This window comes from Corythoichthys intestinalis, chromosome 8 (genome assembly GCF_030265065.1).
Source record: "Corythoichthys intestinalis isolate RoL2023-P3 chromosome 8, ASM3026506v1, whole genome shotgun sequence".
Lineage (NCBI taxonomy): Eukaryota > Metazoa > Chordata > Actinopteri > Syngnathiformes > Syngnathidae > Corythoichthys > Corythoichthys intestinalis.
Genome location: NC_080402.1, coordinates 24449306 through 24466254, shown reverse-complemented (window position 1 = coordinate 24466254; position 16949 = coordinate 24449306). Strand labels below are relative to the sequence as shown.

Sequence of the window (16949 nt, the reverse complement as noted above, 5' to 3'; positions counted from 1 at the left end):
GTTCTCTTTCGACTCTCGGGCTCTTGCGAAATACTGCTGCTGTGAAATTAAACTAGCTTCAAGTTGCTTCAAATTCTCGCTGCGTATCTTCCCTGTAATCTTGTCGTACTTGTCAGCGTGTCTTGTTGGTAATATCGCCTCACATTGAACTCTTTAAGAACAGCGACTGCCTCTTTGCAAATGAGGCAGACACAGTCCAGAAATACACATCACACATACACAGAAATAGTCCAATTTCCACCTATCCTTGAAGCGTCGGTCGTCGCAGTCAACTTTCTTTTTTTTGTTGATTATCGCCATTTTATAAAAAGTAAGGGATCACACGGGGTAATGTTGCTTAGAGTCCTGCTGCCTTTTAGTGGGTTAATGAGGAGCAGCATTTAGTGTGTAAGATACTTCATATTCTGGTAGCAGTACTGCTGACCAATTTATTAAGTCTGTGTGCGGGCCAGACGTAATTGATTTTATGACAGAGGCTGGGGGCCGCATGAAATTTGACCACGGGCCGCATTTGGCCCCCAGGCCGGACTTTAGACGTATCTGGGCTATAACATGTTAAACATGAGCATTGAGCAAATCTTTGAACCCAAGCTTAACCGTGCTACTGGACCACAGCGAATTTCAGAGAAAACATTTTTTTCTTTTTAATAATGAGACTTTTCACACCTTATGGCTTCAGAGTCGATGTGGACAGGGGCGATGCGTTCAAGCAGGAACTTGACCATCTCCAAGAATGGATTGGTGGGCTGTTTTGGAAATGTTAACTTCCGAGTAATCTCCCTCTGTAACAGTAATAATGTAAATTTACCAGCTTGCCTAGATAAAGACCAATATATTTATTAGTAAATCTGTGACAACTTTATTTAAACTGTCTTGAGTCGTGATCTCAGTTACAAATTTATTCTGGTGAAATCCAAAAACGTGGAAAGAAATTAGCTCTTTTGTATTCATCAGGTGTGAAGATAAGCAGATCATGATTATGATTAAGTGGCAATTTCAACTAAAAACACTCATGTTGTCTTCCTTTTGCATACAATTTCTAAACAGCAAACAATGTTTATAACTTTTGTTAGATGCAGTGCTTCAAGTGCACTCACCACACAGATTTCAGCCTGTTTGCAAGAGCAAGTCGGACTGATGAGCATCTCGAGTTGGACTCTGAGCTTCTCATCTTCACCAAGAACCTGGTTGAACTTCTTCATGAAATCTTGAGCTTTCCCTGCATCTGGCAGGTTCTCTGAAAATGCAAAATAAAAAATATTTGTTCTAATTATTAGCTTTAAACAAAAGAACGAATGTTATGTAGCTGGGTTACTAACTTGCGATGTTCATCAGCTTCCCAAACATAGCAGTGTTATTAGCTTCAGACTAGAGAAGAAAATATCGATTAATGTAATGATATCAACTCTACGTCCATGTTACAAACAGAAATGTATCGTATGAGTCTACACACCACCGGCAGTTTGTGAAGGTCAAGCAACTCTTTAACCAGGCCTCTCAGCATATTCTGACACTTCCACATCTCATTCAAAGCCCTACAAGAAACAAAGAAAAGGTGAGGCACAATACTTGACCAACACAGCATTTGCTATGATTTGTTTTCATTTCAAATTGCTTAGTCCCGAGTGTGGTGCTGATTATAAAATCGGCAGCAAAAACACAACATTGCAGAAACATTGCGCAAATTAGTAAATGACAAGCATGTTGGAATGGCTACTGTACCATCTCAAAGAAAACACAAATATAACACTGATTCGTGCAGGATTACTAACTTGACAGCATTAGTGTCCAGACAGGCATATAGGTAATAGAGACACTTCATCTTTTCTTCTGTTTCAAGGCTGTGCGGGACCATGAACTGTGCAAAGATCTTTTCCACCAATAACCTGCAAAACAGTATCAGTTAGTATCATAACTTGGGACTCTTGTTGCATTTCATGAGTAACACATAAACCAAGACCCTAATGTGAATTTAAAAAAAAAAAAAAATTTTTTTTCCTGCAACTCCTCACAAACAACTGTGCCAAGCCATGCTATGCAACTGTACTTACAGTACAGTACAGTAAGTATATGCTATTATTTCTCTTAGTTGAATTTGGATGTGCTTTCTTACTTGTCGTCAATGCTGTTCTGGTAGTAGATGTGCAGCAGCTTATCTTTGATCCAGCTGATCATCAAGGCAGACTCCTTCCCAGCTTCGTGGTGTAGGCAGTATTTTTTATAAAGCTGAGCCAAACCCATCATCGCCTCTTTGCGTACTCGCCACTGTCAGAAGCAAAACAAATGATAAAACCTGCTCGATATACTCCATTTTGAGTTTGTGTGAGATGCGAGAGTATAATGATGGTGACTGATTCAGGAATTGCCGTATGAAATTTTGTGTGTAGGTCACAGTGCATTATCACACCCTTTTGTCCAACGTCCTCTCTCTTACGAAGCCCAGAAGCTGATCATTGACCAAATTAAGATCCTTCTTCCCAGCGTTGATGATGGTGACTATGACATCATGACGAATGGCTTCCTCGGGGTCATGGGAACGCACTTTCAAAAACTCTGAGTAAGGAGTTTAGAAGAATTCATGTAATTACAGGGAGAAAACCAAAGGAAGATGCTGTATATTAAGCCAATATCAAACCATTTGCATACCTGTAAGATCTTTTGCCAGGTCTGGGTGATTCATGAGGCAGTGACTGGCAAACTTTACACACTCTAACCTGACCGGAACATGAATATCATTGAACCTGGAGGGAAAACAGAAGTTACAAATGAACTAAAATAAATCGAGAAAGTAAATGGCTAAATGTTTGACTTGGTATCTTGTCATCAATTGCTAGTTATCTGTTACAACAGTAAACACTAATGAAAGCATAGAAGAAGAAAAAATAAATAAAATAAAATGAAAAAAAAACTGGCAGCAACTTAAAGGGAACCACGGATAAAAAGAAAGAATTCTTAAAAGATAAATGCTAGTAGGAGTTATAATAATTTTATATTAAAACCCCTACTAATATTTTCGTTTTAATAAAATTTGTAAAATTAGTTTAACTAGTAGGTCGCCATTGTTGTTGACGTCGCAGGGCGGTGACATCACATGGCCATGCTGCCGGACTTCCAAAGTGTCACTCCTGAACTACATAAACATGTCGTTTTGCTGCTATTGTTGTCTGCTTTATGGTCAAGTCTCGCTTTCGCATTTGCGGACCGTTTGTTGTTTATCATCTGAGGACTTGACTTACTGATGGAAGCTAATAGATGGATAAACAATACACATACAGTGGGGAGAACAAGTATTTGATACACTGCCAATGGGTTTTTCCATTGACTGTGTATCAAATACTTGTTCTCCCCACTGTACAATCGATATAGAAAAAATAACATGGTCCTTGTGGTGTTTCTTTAATGTTGCCAAAAGTGTGGTCTTGAACGCTCCCTTAATGCAGAGCCAGTGCGGAGTGGAATAAAAAGTTACATCACGTTTGCTTACAATATGTCTCACTAGCTTTAATAAAGTACAGGACAGTCCTGTTCAATCTATGTGCAAAATAAGGCGTCATTATAATTTTTTGGGCAGGAAATGATATGAATAGCCAGCAATCAAACTAAGTTTAATACATTTAGTCATTCGTTTTCCGTGTCGCTTATTCACCAAGAAGCAAGCTTCGGGAGCAACATCTGACAAGTCTGATAAATCTGAGAACACCGGCAGGATGATGATCCACGGACAGCGTTTTAACGTGACAAAAATAAGGTAAAACGTCATTATACGTTTTCTGTAAAGGCAAACTCCAACGTTTTCGTGTGCTGTGATGCATGGGCTATCTGCAAAAATAATCAGACTGCTGTTTTTCACTATATACCTTAATCATATGTAAAGCACACGACAGTTCTGGATGTCAACTATCTCCATAAAAATATTGGAATAAGTTGGATCACACAATAGTTTACTGTGAAGATCTGAAATTTTTTTTTGACATCACTCTCGTGCTCAGTCACTAGAGAGGGAGAGTGCTGACACTAGCGAACTTGACACTTGAACGCTACTCTCGTCTCATCCCGTCTTTCCTGTTCAGTTTGCGTTTGCTGCTCCTTTTGTGAAATATCGACAGGGCTGTCCTACTCATAAATGTTGCGTTCGGGTTCAAATTGGAATGGCAGAACCGACGTCATGTTTATGTAATTAAAGAGTGACACTATGGAAGTCGGGCAGCGTGGCCATGTGACGTCACTACCCTGCGACGTCAACAACAATGGTGACCAACTAGTTAATCTAATTTTACAAATGTTATTAAAACGAAAACACTAAGAGTGGTTTTATTATCAAATTATCATACAGTGGGGAGAACAAGTACATTGCCAATGGGATAACCCATTGGCAGTGTATCAAATACTTGTTCTCCCCACTGTAACTTGCACTAACATTTATCTTTTAAGAACTACATGTCTTTCTATCAGTGTTTCCCTTTAAAGGGACATACAAGAGCAGCATTGAGGGTGATATGTAATCCAAAATTGATTATTTAACACTTATCATAAAAAAATAATTTTACCCAGAAAACCTTGCTTATAAATACTGTAACACATTAAACTGTTTGTGTGAGGCTGTAATGGAATACTGGACTTTCTATTCATTACAAGGGAAAAGATGATTTGACATGCAAGTGTTTTGCATTACGGGCCTGGTCGAGGAAGAGATAAAACATTTTTTTGTCCACTAACAGCTGTTCAGTGGCATGACTTAACTGCATAGGGTCTATGCAACTCACCGTCCTAAGAAGCACTGCCAAAGAGGTCTATTATGCGAGGCCAGCTCAGAGTCTTTGGCACCAAACAACTTTGCTAACAAACGTACAACAGCCAAACGCTCTTCTCCATCATTGCTCTGCAAGTACCAAAGATATGTTGGACTATATTTATAAACATGTCTACAGTTTAGATAACATATACAGTATAACAACATACTAGTAGACAAGTGAAATATCCTGAATTCTATGCCAGTTCTTTATAGAAATGCGTGAAGTAAACTTACCGTATTTTTCGGACTATAAGTCGCAGTTTTTTTTTTTTCATACTTTGGCTTATTATACTTATACTCTGGAGCGACTTATGTGGGAGATTATAAAAACATTATTATATCATTTCACATGTTATTTTGGCGTTTTGGAGTGACACTGATGGTTTGGGAAACTTGTTAGCATGTTCTTTATGCTATTGTTATCTGAATAACTCTTAACAGCTATGTTACGTTAACATGCACCACGTTCGTATTTCGTTGTTCATGCATCATGTAACATTATCATACTGTATACTTATTCAGACTGTTGTTCTCTATTGTATTTTTATTTTAAATTGCCTTTCAAGTTGACATCCGTTTTATGTATTGGATTTTATCAAGTAAATTTCCCTCAAAAATGCAACTTATACTCCGGTGCGACTTATAGTCCGAAAAATACGGTAGCTGTGCATGTGCACTAGTGTTTTTGTAACCTTGAGCTTGAATTCCAGTTGAGGCATAACAGATGTAAGCAGCAAAGGATCGATGGCAAAGAGTTCTTGAATGAGGTCAAAGACATGCTCTGACAAGTCACTGACAGAAGATTTGCCCATCACTAAAACCTGATTAAAAAACTGGAGAAAAAAAAAAAACAGTAGATGAATACACCAATCAATACTGTATATACCACTCAGACATTGTGAATATACATGCAGCCACGTACATTTGCAATGCATGTTTCAATGGTCTGGACGGTTCGCTTCAAAATGGTCTTTGCAAGATCGTATGCTTGTTTGTTGAGATTCTGTCCCCCCAAAAAGTTACAAATTAGAGAAAATTACACAACATTGCTTTTTGCTTCATCCGACTGAACAAATCTAGAATTTGTTGAAAGAAAACAGCCAAAAACTCATAATTTCAGTGTAACAGTTCTCACCTTGTGTGCAGTAATGAGGTTTATAAGGATGCTATCCAACAGTTCCTGTGTGACTCCGTCTCCCTCCAGGATGATGGAACACATAAGGTCCATCATGTGAAGTTGCACTTTCTGATTGTGGCTGTTACTGAAGAAAGAAGAGAGAAAGACACAGTTGTGTCGATCTTATAAACTTTCTTTGCCTTGCCTAAATTGGTGTTTGAGCTTTTTCTGAAATAAAAATATTGAATGTTTTGAACACAAGATTAGCAAATTATTTCTTACCATCATACTATCCATCCACAGTACAGTGCCTTGCAAAAGTATTTGGCCCCCTTGAACCTTGCAATCTTTTGCCACATTTCAGGCTTCAAACATAAAGATATAAAATTTTAATTTTTTTGTCAAGAATCAACAACAAGTGGGACACAATCGTGAAGTGGAACAAAATTTATTGGATAATTTAAACTTTTTTAACAAATAAAAAACTGAAAAGTGGGGCGTGCAATATTATTCGGCCCCCTTGCGTTAATACTTTGTAGCGCCACTTTTTGCTCCAATTACAGCTGCAAGTCGCTTGGGGTATGTTTCTATCAGTTTTGCACATCGAGAGACTGACATTCTTGCCCATTCTTCCTTGCAAAACAGCTCGAGCTCAGTGAGGTTGGATGGAGAGTGTTTGTGAACAGCAGTCTTCAGCTCTTTCCACAGATTCTCGATTGGATTCAGGTCTGGACTTTGACTTGGCCATTCTAACACCTGGATACGTTTATTTTTTAACCATTCCATTGTAGATTTGGCTTTATGTTTTGGATCATTGTCCTGTTGGAAGATAAATCTCCGTCCCAGTCTCAGGTCTTGTGCAGATACCAACAGGTTTTCTTCCAGAATGTTCCTGTATTTGGCTGCATCCATCTTCCCGTCAATTTTAACCATCTTCCCTGTCCCTGCTGAAGAAAAGCAGGCCCAAACCATGATGCTGCCACCACCATGTTTGACAGTGGAGATGGTGTGTTCAGGGTGATGAGCTGTGTTGCTTTTACGCCAAACATATCGTTTTGCATTGTGGCCAAAAAGTTCAATTTTGGTTTCATCTGACCAGAGCACCTTCTTCCACATGTTTGGTGTGTCTCCCAGGTGGCTTGTGGCAAACTTTAAACGAGACTTTTTATGGATATCTTTGAGAAATGGCTTTCTTCTTGCCACTCTTCCATAAAGGCCAGATTTGTGCAGTGTACGACTGATTGTTGTCCTATGGACAGACTCTCCCACCTCAGCTGTAGATCTCTGCAGTTCATCCAGAGTGATCATGGGCCTCTTGGCTGCATCTCTGATCAGTTTTCTCCTTGTTTGAGAAGAAAGTTTGGAAGGACGGCCGGGTCTTGGTAGATTTGCAGTGGTCTGATGCTCCTTCCATTTCAATATGATGGCTTGCACAGTGCTCCTTGAGATGTTTAAAGCTTGGGAAATCTTTTTGTATCCAAATCCGGCTTTAAACTTCTCCACAACAGTATCTCGGACCTGCCTGGTGTGTTCCTTGGTTTTCATAATGCTCTCTGCACTTTAAACAGAACCCTGAGACTATCACAGAGCAGGTGCATTTATACGGAGACTTGATTACACACAGGTGGATTCTATTTATCATCATCGGTCATTTAGGACAACATTGGATCATTCAGAGATCCTCACTGAACTTCTGGAGTGAGTTTGCTGCACTGAAAGTAAAGGGGCCGAATAATATTGCACGCCCCACTTTTCAGTTTTTTATTTGTTAAAAAAGTTAAATTATCCAATAAATGTTGTTCCACTTCACGATTGTGTCCCAGTTGTTGTTGATTCATGACAAAAAAATTAAATTTCATATCTTTATGTATGAAGCCTGAAATGTGGCGAAAGGTTGCAAGATTCAAGGTGGCCGAATACTTTTGCAAGGCACTGTATATCAATTGTCAATTTGGATACAAGGTTCGGTCATTACACACTTATCAAACACAAAGACTTACTGTATTTTATTCCAATTACATTGAGATAAAACTAAACAAATGCAAAAACTAGAAGCGCACTCAGAATGTGGACATCTGCCGAAACAGCAAAATTTAAAGCATCACCATTATTTGGTAGTGTGGGTACTCCCTTATGCCACCAAACTGTCATGCATACTTATCCTCTTTTATCTTTGGCCTCATGCCCCTAAAATGTCATCACTTATTTTCTTCTCATTATATCACCTACCCTGAAAATTTGAGTTAAATAGGCTAAACCGTTATCAAATTATTGCAAAATTCCTTTTTGACCTCTGACCTCTTTGACCTAATTACCCCAAAATTTAATCACCTCTTCCGTTTCATGTTACAAACATACAGGTAACCTGCAAATGTGATAATAATCCCGTTTTTCATTCTTGAGTTACTGTATCTTGAACACAAACATACAGGCATACGGAACTAATTACATGACCTGCGCCTTGCGTGAGTTTCACTTACTGGTAGCAGTAATTAGCTCAAAAATATGTTTTGCACAAAATTAATCAAGAGACTTCTTACTTGATCACAGAGAAAAGGGTCTTGAAAAGCTGGGTGAAGATCTCGTTACAGTCCTCGAGTTCAAAACATATGTTATATGATTTAACCCATGCCAGATTCTACATGAACAGACAAGAAATTCATTAAACCTCTCATGAAATATTTTGTTAATTTATCCCATTTTGGAGAATAGTCTCAGCATCACCTCTAGGAGGTAAAAGTATCTGTTAAACTGAGGGCTCTTGGTGTCTTCCAGTCCTTTCAGCTGCCTCGTGATGAAGAGGAAGATGTCCTGCAGACAGAGACAACCAATCACAAATTGCTAGGTATTTACCAAAGATGGTGGTGTTTGCTACTTAATATTATAATTGCCGTGGCATGTGAGCTCCTTGCCTTGAGTTTGTCATGCGAGGTGTAAGGGGCCTCAGGGGCATAGATTCTGAAGATGTCAGCCAGACAGCAAGCGACGAGCAGCCGCACATCTTTATTTGGGTTCCTGAGGAAGAACTCTGAGGCAAGGTGGAGTGCTAGGCCAAGGTACTGCTGCTTCTCGTCTTCTGAATCTTGATCCATATCCATGTAAGTTTTTACCACCATCTGTGCAGCATAGCAATAGCAGAGAAAATGTGAGGGTGGTATTTGTGGTTGTACCTAAACTCCAGAGGACCAGGAATGATGAAGACTATTTTTAGTATGTAAATACAAAATAATATTTTTCGGACTAAAAGTCGCAGTTTTTTTTCATAGTTTAGCTGGGGGTGCGACTTATACTCTGGAGCGACTTATTTGTGAAATTATTAACACATTATTCTATCATTTCACATGTTATTTTGGTGTGACACTGATGGTTTGGTAAACTTGTTAGCATGTTCTTTGTGCTATAGTTATCGGAATAACTCTTAATAGCTATGTTACGTTAACATACCGGCCACGATCGCATTTCGTTGTTCATGCATCATGTACATACTGTACACTTATTCAGCATGTTGTTCTCAATTGTATTTTTATTTTAAATTGCCTTTCAAGATGACATATCTGTTCTACAGTATGTGTTGGATTTTATCAAGTAAATTTCCCCGAATCATACGACTTAAACTACGGTGCGACTTATAGTCCGAAAAATACGGTAATCAAAATGATATCATACAATTATTATAAACACCCGAGATTAAATTCTTGAGTACAATCTGTACTTTTTGCTGAAAAACCAAATCATAAATTGAAGGGTATTGAAGGGCTGGGTAGCACAAACATTACATAAACACAAGTGAATTAAAGAAAATATGTCATTGCTTATACTATGTTGAGCAGTACCTGCCACTTGTAAAAAACAAAAAAGGATAAAATAAGTTGTATTCTCATTTAGTATCAACAACTACAGCACTCAGACTTAATCAGAGCATTGCTGCCAAGTGTGTGTGCGTTTGCAGGTGTATTCATTGATATATTGTCTACCAGTTTGAATTGACTAGTTCACAATGTACACCAGTGCAAACAGCAATTTGTGGCCTGATGGGTATAGTCAACTATGTTTCAGCTTTTACCTTTTTTTTTTTTTAATTGACCAATGTTCAACATTTCTAGTAACAAACATTTCAAGTTAAGGCTGAACGATATTAGGAAAAAAAAAAAAAAAAAAGTGCGATTTTGGGGGGTTTGCGATATATTGCGATATTAAAACTAGAAGAATTTTCACCACACTTGAATAGCTTTTTGGGAAGACAGATTGACTTAACTATGACCACATTAGAGATGTCCCTATCTGATCACATGATCAGAAATCAAGCCGATCGCCCCCGATTTTTCAGTATCGGATCGGGACTCGATATCAGCAGAGTATCAAAATCAGGTGACTTGCACTCGGACTCTGGTGCAAAAATATGCAATCGGGACACCCCTAGTATTCATATAATACAATTTAATCCAGGCTAAGGGGGTTTATCCGTAAATGATGAAGATAATTGTATATAAAAGGGATCCAGGAAGCAAAACAAAGTTTACATTAAAAAAAAAAAAAAATCGCACAACTTGCGATGGGACTATTGCGCATGCGCATATTGCGATGGCAGTGTTCCAACAATATATTGTGCAGGCCTATTTCACGTGTTTATTGAGTTATACAATTTATATGTAGCGCCATTGAACAAATCATCAATCAAAAGTCCTTTTTCTTCCATTCAATATAGAGGGTTAAGGGTCAGACACTCTAGGTGAACACACGCCTTTGAACTTCCATGTGGGTTGGCGCAGCAGCAGCGGTTTCACCTAGGCCATGTCCACATGTAGCAGCGTATTTTGCAAAAAGAACTTTTTCTACGGTTTGGCCTAGAAATCAACTGATATGGGTTTTTCAGGACCGATACAGATTATTTGTAATTAGAGGGGTTAGAGGGGGTAGTGGTAGAGTAGTTGTTCCGCAACACAGAGGTTTTGGGTTGGATTCTCTGCCCTGACGCCTTCTTGTAAGTATCCTTGATGAAGATACTAAACCCCACGTTACTCCTGGCGCTGTGTCACCAGTAGGTCGATGAGGATATTGTGTGAAGCGCTTTGAGGGCCTTAAAATGGTGAAAAGGTGCAATACAAAGTGCAACTCCATTTACCATTTAACCATTCAGAGGACGGGGTAAATACTAGTGTAGGAGACAGCAGGCCGGAGAGAGAGGCACAGCTGCATCTGAACTGAAATAAACCAGTTTTAAATGGATTTTTTTCATATCAGACTGTCGGATTTAAGACATGGTGGTGCTAACTACTTCAGAGGGCATTTCTTTTGTAGTGAAAACAGAATCTGATCCGATTTTGTGACCAAATTCGATACAGTCCGGTACTACAAAAATAGTATTGGCACCAATCCCAACACAGTATCAGTTCAGACAAAATCCGAACGGAGAAAAAAAAAAAAACGTAATGCATGAAAAACGTACAGATTTTGAACGTACGGCGTACACATTTAATAATCTGTGCTCACTTGTACAAATTACGCCGAAACCGTAACACTTGACAGTAGGGTTGTTCCGAACATGTTTTTTTGCTCCCGATCCGATCCCGATCGTTTTAGTTTGAGTATCTGCCGATCCCGATATTTACCGATCCGATTGCTTTTTTTTGCTCCCGATTCAATTCCAATCATTCCCGATAATTTTTCCCGATCATATACATTTTGGCAATGCATTAAGAAAAAAATGAATAAAACTCGGACGAATATATACATTCAACATACAGTACATAAGTACTGTATTTGTTTATTATGACAATAAATCCTCAAGATGGCATTTACATTAACATTATTTCTGTGAGAGGGATCCACTGATAGAAAGACTTGTGACTTTGTATATTGTGACTAAATATTGCCATCTAGTGTATTTGTTGAGCTTTCAGTAAATGATACTGCAGCCATGCCCCAATGCATGATGGGAAGTGGAACCATGATGGGAAGTGGAACCATGACTGTGCGTCGTGCTACCAATGGATATATCTTCTCTGCTTTGGGAAATAACTTAAGGTGTTAAGAGAAAGATCAATTGCCACCTTGCTTCCCCACATTGCTTCCCATGATATTACCAATCATAGGGAGAGGGATTGCAAGGCTTTAGCAAATTGAAGAAAGGCTCCAAAGGCTGCCAAAATTCACTCTACTCATTTAGCGCTGCCTTTTATCTCTCTATATAGGTAAAGCAGCGTCATTACAGATTGAGCGCGACAATGAGTGAGAGGGTCGTGCAGCGCATACATTAATTGCGTTAATTAGTTTAACGTGACACATTTTTTAATAAATCAATTGCCGCCGTTATCGGGATATTTTTGATAACCCTACCTTAAGCCTAAACTAAAGACTCTGGATGAGTGTAACATATTATGTCTAACGTTAAAAACAATTAGAAAACGATTTAATTAAAATATATATTAAAAAAAGGCATGGCCGATATTTTTTTGCCGATACTTTGAAAATGACGTGATCGGACCCGATCGACATCTCTACTTGACAGGTATGAGTTTAAGTATGTTGAAATTCAGTTCTAAAATGAAATACATTTCAAAATAAACAATTCAGATAGGTTTTTCAATGAACGATTTTATATTAAACAATACGATTATAAATGACGTTAATCAGATTTTTTGTACTGTACAATTTTGCAATTCCAAATTAAATGTAAATAATTCAGATTCAGGTCACTTAGACCCCAAACTTTTGAACGGTAGTGTAAATTGGTGTGTTGACAAGTCATTTGCTATTGAAAAACAGTTTCAAAAGTGATTGATGCTGATGAAAGTAAATGTAAATTTCATTTTCCAGAGCAAAAAATATACAATCCATGTTTTTTAGTAAAACATCTTGACTGCAGGGTTCCTGCAAAGCAGTGTAGTTTGGGAGAGAGCAAACAGGCAGACACACACAAGGCATTTGAGAGAGTGGGGGGATGGGCAAACAGAGTGTATAGCACCACTTGTGCGCGCCTTTTGCACAAGCCGCCTGCTGCCAACACTGAGGAAACTATGTGGGCACTGAATGAATGTATGATACAAATTGTGCAGCTTTACCCAAGTCAGATACATACGGTATTACCATATTTTTCGAACGACAAGACGCACCTGATTACCATAAGTTGAAAAATCAATGAAGATTCTTTTCATACATAAGACACCCTTAACTATATATAATGTGCTTCATTTGACATTTGCGCTTTATCTTTTAACATTTTTATAATTGTTGGTTAATTGATTATTTGTTTCATATATGGGTTCAATGAACGACTGTCTTGAGCACTTTACCGGAGCAGTATAATGCAGGGTTAAAATAAAGGCATTTCACTGGATTATAAGGCGCACTGTCAATTTGGGGAAAATCAAAGAATTTTCAGTGTACTCCGAAAAATACTAAGCCCACAATGATACATGTATTGAAATTATGAAACTATGTCACGATCCTCATGGTGTGAGACGATAGTATTGTGACACACATATAAGCAGATTTAAAACCAAATATTCACATCTGCTGGTAACTTGCAACGAGACAGGTGTTAAGAATCACCTGTGACCTGATCACAGTTAGAAAACAAACCATTATTAACAAACTGTTATTGTACATTTGACTTTGAAGGTTAAACACTTCCTGGCCAAACTGTGTTTCCATTTCAAGCTGTTTCGGCTGTCCATTGCACGATATTTGCACAATTTTCATTGCAGGTTAAAACAAGGGTGGCTCAAATACTTTGAATAATAAAATGCTGTTAGCATCCAAAAAAAAATCATTATCGCAAATATTTTTTTATATATCTTGATATCATTTTGAGGCAATAATCCCCAACCCATACTAACAGCATAATAACTTGGTAACATTATATTCAGATCAATGTAACTAGGGGTGCACGATATCCATTTTTTGAAACTGATACCGATATTGATAACTTCATGCTCCTCAAACCCGATACCGTTATCGATAACCGATAATAAATATATAATTTTTTAAATGTATAACCTGAGTTTTTGAACACCTGGAGGTTTAAAAAAAAAAAAAGCAAAAACAAAAAAAAACTAGTGATGGATTCCACATAGATTTGCCTTTGATCTCACCCTATTTTTCGCAATGACATGAACAAAACAGTGCGTTTCACTTCTGCACTGCCCGACAGCCAGCTAAGAATGAATGCACTTCCATAAACCACAAGGCTTGGTCTTTTCTTGCTTTTATGGGAAGACACTCGTCTTAATATTGTGAAAGTACAACAGAAAAATACACATATTCAATACTCAATATACAACAAACTGCACAATTACACTTATATACACAACTATTATATGTATAGCATAGCACACTATCTTGAGCTACTAAAGCATTGGCTGGCTTCTATAACACAACTTATGAAGTTCTGTACATACAGTTATGGTCAAAAGTTTACATACTGTACACTTGTGAAGAACATAATGTCATGGCTCTCTTGAGTTTCCAGTTATTTCTACAACTCTGATTTTTCTCCGATAGAGTGATTGGAACAGATACTTCTTTGTAACAAAAAACATTCATGAAGTTTGGTTCTTTTATGACTTTATTATGGGTTAACAAAAAAAGTGATCAAATCTGCTGGGTCAAAAATATACATACATGGATCTGAAAAAGCGAATCATTGACTTGAACAAGTCAGGAATTTCACTTGGAGCCATTTCAAAGCAGCTGCAGGTCCCAAGAGCAACAGTGCAAACAATTGTTTATAAGTATAAAGTGCATGGCACTGTTTTGTCACTGCCACGATCAGGAAGAAAACGCAAGCTATCACCTGCTGCTGAGAGAAAATTGGTCAGGAGGGTGAAGATTCAACCGAGAATCACCAAAAAGCAGATCTGCCAAGAATTAGAAGCTGCTGGAACACAGGTGTCAGTGTCCACAGTCAAGCTTGTTTTGCATCTCCATGGACTGAGAGGCTGCCGTGCAAGAAGGAAGCCCTTGCTCCAAAAGCGGCACCTTAAGGCTCGACTGAAGTTTGCTGCTGATCACATGGACAAAGATAAGACCTTCTAGAGGAAAGTTCTGTGGTCAGACGAAACAAAAATCGAACTGTTTGGCCACAATGCCAAGCAATATGTTTGGAGGAGAAAAGGTGAGGCCTTTAACCCCAAGTACACCATGCCTACCGTCAAGCACGGTGGTGGTAGTATTATGCTGTGGGGCTGTTTTGCTACCAATGGAACTGGTGCTTTACAGAGAGTAAATGGGATAATGAAGAAGGAGGATTACCTTCAAATTCTTCAAGATAACCTAACGTCATCAGCCCGAAGATTGGGTCTTGGGCTCAGTTGGGTGTTCCAACAGGACAATGACCCCAAACACACATCAAAAGTGGTAATGGAATGGCTAAATCAGGCTAGAATTAAGGTTTTCGAATGGCCTTCCCAAAGTCCTGACTTGAACCCCATTGAGAACTTGTGGACAATGCTGAAGAAACAAGTCCATGTCAGAAAGCCATCAAATTTAACTGAACCGCACCAATTCTGTCAAGAGGAGTGGTCAAAGATTCAACCAGAAGCTTGCCAGAAGCTTGTGGATGGCTACCAAAAGCGCCTGATTGAGGTGAAAATGGCCAAGGGACATGTTACCAAATATTAGCGCTGCTGTATGTCTATTTTTGACCCAGCAGATTTGATCACTTTTTTCTGTTCACCCATAATAAAGTCATAAAAGAACCAAACTTCATGTTTTTTGTGACAAAGAAGTATCTGTTCCAATCACTCTATCAGAAAAAAATCAGAGTTGTAGAAATAACTGGAAACTCAAGAGAGCCGTGACATTATGTTCTTCACAAGTGTATGTAAACTTTTGACCACAACTGTATGACCCATCACCACAGAAGTAAACATATATTGCATTTCCATATCTTATAGCAAACATAAAATACTTCAGAGGCGGAAACGTAACAGAAAGCATTCACGACTGTCAGTGCAACCGCTAGACACCGCAATGTGTAAGTGAATGAACCAAACTAATGTAACAAAAAATAGATGCAGTGAATTATTCTGACCAGCATGTGGGAGCAATGCCCCGCAAATGGTCAACTGATTTCCCATACTAATGTGTAAACTGTAAAGCCAGAACAGTACATATTATTGGTCCTATTATAGATGTTATTGGATTTATCGAGATGACGTCATAATTCCTATTATCGGACCAATAATTATCGGACCGATAATTATCGTACCAGTAAATGTAACCCATTTCACATACACAAACTACTAAAACATTCACTCCCCTTTAGAGTGCCTCTGGACTGAACCTGTCTTTCACAAACTGCATAGTTAAACCTCACCCTAAAAGACCTGTAAATAATGGCTTTGCATTTTAGCCTCTGCCGGAAATAGTAATATCCATCTTGTCGTCAAAACACCAGCATTTGGCGGTAAAAGTCTGTTGGTCGAACATTTGGCCACTGATATTTGCTAACATGATCTCTAGAAAAAGCCTGTGAATGTTGTTCCACTTCTGGACTGTTTCCTATTTTAATTGTTTTTAACTGTGTCATAATAATCACTTTGATTATTTGCACTGCCCGAACATATACTATCTCATACACATTTAATATTTATTTAGATTTTATACTTGCAAGTCACTTTTGAGATTTTAACTTATCCTGCACTGTAAAAGGAGATGCTCCACAATTTACAACTGCATAATGACAATAAAGGGCTATTGTATTGTATTCTCTGCTGCTGGACGCGATTATCAGAGGGTCCTCTACCTACCAAATGGCATGCTCTTGCCTTCACTGCACTTCCTGGTTGCATCATGTATAAATAAAATTTCTTTTACATCAAATGAAATAATATAATTTCATTAAACGTCTGAGTAAAAACATATGTGATTGTGAATTGCTTTCCCTTGTAAGTAATGTCGCCATTAGATGCAGCTATTTAAAATGATTTCTTCCAGCCGTGGCAGCAGCACGGAAAGAAATCTGGGATACGGCTACAAACAGAGTGTGCCAGCGTTGCGTACTCCAAAATCGGCTCAAATCAGCCAACCAGGAGGACC

The 16949-nt window shown here is 38.4% G+C and overlaps 1 protein-coding gene across 2 annotated transcripts in view; it reads right to left on the bottom strand.

Annotated features, from left to right (window-relative positions):
- The window catches only part of pds5a (PDS5 cohesin associated factor A), a 39227-nt gene that overhangs the window by 11976 nt on the left and 10302 nt on the right, over window positions 1–16949 (bottom strand). For both annotated transcript variants that reach the window (XM_057843460.1, XM_057843461.1), the window contains exons 3-17: window positions 8822–9025; window positions 8634–8720; window positions 8450–8547; window positions 5928–6054; window positions 5715–5795; window positions 5485–5625; window positions 4764–4879; window positions 2647–2741; window positions 2408–2553; window positions 2114–2265; window positions 1773–1886; window positions 1454–1535; window positions 1320–1368; window positions 1098–1237; window positions 667–782 (exon numbers count right to left, since the gene is read on the bottom strand). In XM_057843460.1, the coding sequence (XP_057699443.1) occupies window positions 667–782; window positions 1098–1237; window positions 1320–1368; window positions 1454–1535; window positions 1773–1886; window positions 2114–2265; window positions 2408–2553; window positions 2647–2741; window positions 4764–4879; window positions 5485–5625; window positions 5715–5795; window positions 5928–6054; window positions 8450–8547; window positions 8634–8720; window positions 8822–9025 (1748 nt within the window). The remainder of the gene's footprint in view (window positions 1–666; window positions 783–1097; window positions 1238–1319; window positions 1369–1453; window positions 1536–1772; window positions 1887–2113; window positions 2266–2407; window positions 2554–2646; window positions 2742–4763; window positions 4880–5484; window positions 5626–5714; window positions 5796–5927; window positions 6055–8449; window positions 8548–8633; window positions 8721–8821; window positions 9026–16949) is intronic.